This window comes from Fukomys damarensis, unplaced genomic scaffold (genome assembly GCF_012274545.1).
Source record: "Fukomys damarensis isolate Sample0158 unplaced genomic scaffold, DMR_v1.0_HiC HiC_scaffold_23, whole genome shotgun sequence".
Classification (NCBI taxonomy): Eukaryota; Metazoa; Chordata; class Mammalia; order Rodentia; family Bathyergidae; genus Fukomys; species Fukomys damarensis.
Window position 1 is genome coordinate 59033897 of NW_022900935.1, and position 4146 is coordinate 59038042.

General features: G+C 45.8%; 1 protein-coding gene across 1 annotated transcript in view; it reads right to left on the reverse strand.

Moving 5' to 3' along the window:
- The window catches only part of Jpt1 (Jupiter microtubule associated homolog 1), a 15869-nt gene extending 15339 nt beyond the window's left edge, over nt 1-530 (reverse strand). The window contains exon 1 of the mRNA XM_010630762.3: nt 264-530. Coding sequence (XP_010629064.1) covers nt 264-319 — 56 coding nt within the window. The 5' untranslated portion in view covers nt 320-530. The remainder of the gene's footprint in view (nt 1-263) is intronic.
- Between the last annotated feature and the right edge of the window lie 3616 nt (nt 531-4146).

Consider the following 4146-nt stretch of genomic DNA (forward strand, 5'->3'; position numbering starts at 1 on the left):
CCCGCAGTGTTGCGAGGGGTGGCCAGCCCTGGCCGCCCCAGCGCTCGCTCCGTGGGAGGAATGAATGGAGAGCAGTGGGATCCGGGCGGGGCTGTGGCGCCCGGCTCGCCGTGCAGCACAAAGCAGCTCCGCCGCGGAGCTGCCCGCGTCTGGGAACAAGCGAGGCGCTCCGGTTTACCACCATCGACCGGCTCCCGGCCAACCGGAGGCCGCCCTCTGGCCCCTCAGCCCCTTGCGCCTTGGGAGGAGCCCTGTCGTCTCACCGGGAGCTATTCCTGCTGTTGGGGTCGACACCCTTGAAGGTGGTAGTGGTGGTCATGGCGCCGAGGAGCGAGGTAGGCTGGCGCAGGAGGAGAACCGGGAACGGGTCGGACCAGAGCCGCGTTGGGTCAGCTCCAAACAAACAGCAAACCACCACTGCAGAAGCCTCCGCCACCGCCTGGCTGACCGGCAGCCACTTTTATAGAACCCACAAGCACCCACCCTTGTCCCACCGTCATTGGCCGGTTCAAATAGACCTTTTCATTCCTATTGGCTAATTGAAGTGCCAAACACTGTGTGGCGTCCAGACAAACTGCGGAGGCCCCAAGCTCGACCTAAACCCGCCCCCTTCCTGGACAAGGAAGGTCTAGGGACTTTCTCCCTTCCCCCAAGCCCCACAAATCTCGGCGATGATTGGACAGGAGGAGAACCTGCCCGGAGATCGGTACAAGTCTTGCCATCACTTAAAAAAGTTACCATGATGGAGGGAAATGTTCGCTCTGGGAAAGTCAGAACTTGCAAAACAAGGACAGATTTCTCATGGTTATCATTCATGTGTTTTTTTTTTTTTTTTAACTCGTCTTTCTCATTGAGCTACATCCCAAGCACTTCTTGTATTTTTAAATTTTGGGAGAGTCTTGCTAGGCCGGTGGGCTCGAATTTGTGATCCTCAGCCTCCGCCTACCAGAGTGTCAGGATTACAGGTGTACACCACAGCACTAACCTTACTTTGATGGTTAATGGTAAGGGCATTCTTCTTAAGAGATGAAAACTATGCTATGAATTGATATTTTAAAATTGAAGCCAGACATACTGGCACACACCTATAATCCCAGCACTCAGGAGGAGAATCACAAGTTCTAGGCCAGTCTTAAGTATATAAGGAGACCCTGTCTCAACAAACCAACAGAAAACAAATAGAATACCTACCATGTAACCCATTTGATAGTGTAACAGTCCCAAAACAGTAGCAGCATGAGTCAGCAACAGAAAGCATCCAAGATGATTCCCCTTTTAAGCAGATGGAAATTCTTTATATTTTAATGTTACTATTTAGCTGTGATGGGTGGTTCATGAGTTGAACCAAAATTACAGTCGTTCCGATTTGGGAGCCTGTTCTAAAGCTGGTTAATTCCCAGCGACAGGACTGGTCTCGTTCCCTCCTACCGAGAGGATTCGAGCAGCCCAGGCCTCTGCAGCTGTTAATAATGCTTAAGTCATGATTCTTCCACCTGTCTGAGTAAATCTATCCCTGCAACAAATGTAGACACACTTGAGGTCTAAGGAATGACTGTTTACAAGATCTCAATAGGAAAGTCTCGGGTAAAGAAGTTCAGGCCGTTCATGGATAATCCCTTCTCATTTCATGCATTTTCCCTTCAGGCAGATGTCTTTCCTAGTTTCAGTATCTCCATAGAAACAGAAAGACATTCCTTTTTTGCAGGGGCCCCTGGTAGCATGCTGGAAGTTTGTTTGTTTGTTTTCTGAGACAAGGTTTCACTATGTATTTCCGGCTGGCCTTTAACTCACTATGTACCCCAGGCTGGCCTCAAACTCACTGCGATCTTCCTCCCTTGGCCTCCCCAGTGCTGGGACTATAGGCAGGCACCACCATACCTGGCCTGAAGTTTGTATTTTCAGTAGTTTTGGTTGACTAACCCTGGGCTTTCGTGGCAAGCAGAGGGTCCTCTCTTCTAGAAGGCATAATTCTGTATTTATGCAACTCATCACAACTCCACCTATTTGGGTTACAATCTTCCCATTCTTAAAGAATGAGCCTAAACTTCCAAAACCTTAAAACAAAGCATCACAAAGACCAAAAAAAAAAAAAAAAAGCCGACTAATCTGTGAGTATCCCTCCTCAGAAATCATGTCATTATGAATTAGGTCATACTACAGTATGGTGCTCGCTAGCTTGGGCTCTCATGGGGGAAATCTAGTTTTTTTTGTTTTTGTTTTAGAAATCTAGTTTTTGTTTGTTTTTTCCAGTACAGGGAATTGAACTCAGAACCTCACACTTGCCAGGCAGGTGCAGCACCACTGAGCTATATTCCTGGCCTTTAAAATTGTTTTTTTTTTTTTTGGTACCAGGGATTGAACTCGGGTCTTTGCACTTTCGAAGCAGGTGGCAGAACCACTGAGCTAAATCCTGGGCTTTAAATGTCTAATTTTTGAATCTCAACTATTACCTCTTCTGAGCACCAGTTTCCCCATTTGTAAAGCGCGGTTAAAATGGTACCTGCTCTCCATAGTTTTGTTTCATTACTGGGGATTAAACCTAGGGCGTTAGAGCTGAGCATGGTGGCACATGCCTGTAATCCCAGCACTCGGGAGGCTGAGGCAGGAGGACTGCTCTGAGTTTAAGACCAGCCTGGGCTACAGTGAGTTCCAGGTCAGTCTCAACTACATAGTGAGACCCTGTCTCAAAACCAAACAAACAAACAAAAAAAAGTAGGGCCTTAGCACTGAGCTACATCTCCAACCATTTTTTATTTTTCATTGAGACACAGGATCTCCTTAAATTGATTAGTTGTCAGGCCACGGATTTAATTCAGTGGTTCTGACCCCTCCCTCACAGAGAGCAAGGTCCCAAGTTCTTTTTTTTTTTTTTTTTTTTTTTTTTTTTTTGTGTTTGGTACCGGGGATCAAACTCAGGTCCTTGCACTTGTGAGGCAGGCCACCGAACCGCTGAGCTAAATCCCCGGCCCTAAGGTCCCAAGTTCAATCCCCAGTACCAAATAAAAAAATTTTTTTGATTAGTTGTCCAGGCTGAGATCGAATTTTCCACTCTTTTGCTTCAGCCTCCCAGAGTTGAGATTACAGGTTTGGGACACTGTGCCAAGCTCTATACTGTTTTAAGAATTTAATGTTAATGAGGTAATGGATGTAAGTATTCGGCCCAATTTATAAGTCATCAAAGTGATTTTTTTTTTCTTTTGGTACCAGGGATTGAACTTGAGACCTTGTGTTTGCAAAGCAGGTGGCGGAACCACTTGAGATTCTCTTACCTCAGCCTCCCAGGGCACTGGAATCACAAGCCTAGTGATAATTTTTCTTTAACAGTGGAAAATGTTTACTTTTATTGAAAGTAGGAAAAAAACAAGGGTAAGCGGGGAAAAGGCTCTGCATGGGGCCAGGGATTTAGCTCAGTAGTTCAGCCTCCTGCTTCACAAACCCAAGGTCCTGAGTTCAATCCCTGTACCAAAAAAAAAAAGTCTCTGCAGAGTGAGTTTGGCCAAGTAAAATGGGAGGAAAAATAAAAATAAAAAGTATACTCTACAGGGTAGGCTAAGCTATCATGAAAGGATACAATTGCCTAATTTTTCTTTAACATGGACATGATTCTTGTTGGTTTTTAAATTTCTGCTAGGTATTTTGAGGTCTTTACTCAAAAATGTAATGTACTCAAATTAAGTCTGGAATGTTTATTTCTACATTTGGCCTAAGCATATGTATACAGTTCACAAACTTGATTCTTTCCACGATTCTGGTGGTAAACTGAGTTGGACAAGAACCAAATCAGCTGGGCCTAGTGGCTCATGCCTGTAATCCCAGCATTTGGGAGGCTGAGGCAGGAGGATTCCCACTTGTTCGAGGTCAACCTGGGATACATAGTGGATTCAAGGCCAGCCTGCACTGTACGGCAAGACCCCATCTCACACAACAAAACAAGAACGAAATCAAATTCAATAGGTTCAATGTTGACCTTATGAGGAAATTTGATATGGAGCTTGTGCAGTTGGGTTTGCAACCAGGACAGTGGAAAGAACTGAGTTCATGAACGGGCACTACTTCACATACAAACCCTAGCCGAGTACTGTACATGCCTATATCCTAGCACTCAGGGGGCTGAGGCAGGAGGATCAACATGAGTGTGAGGACAGC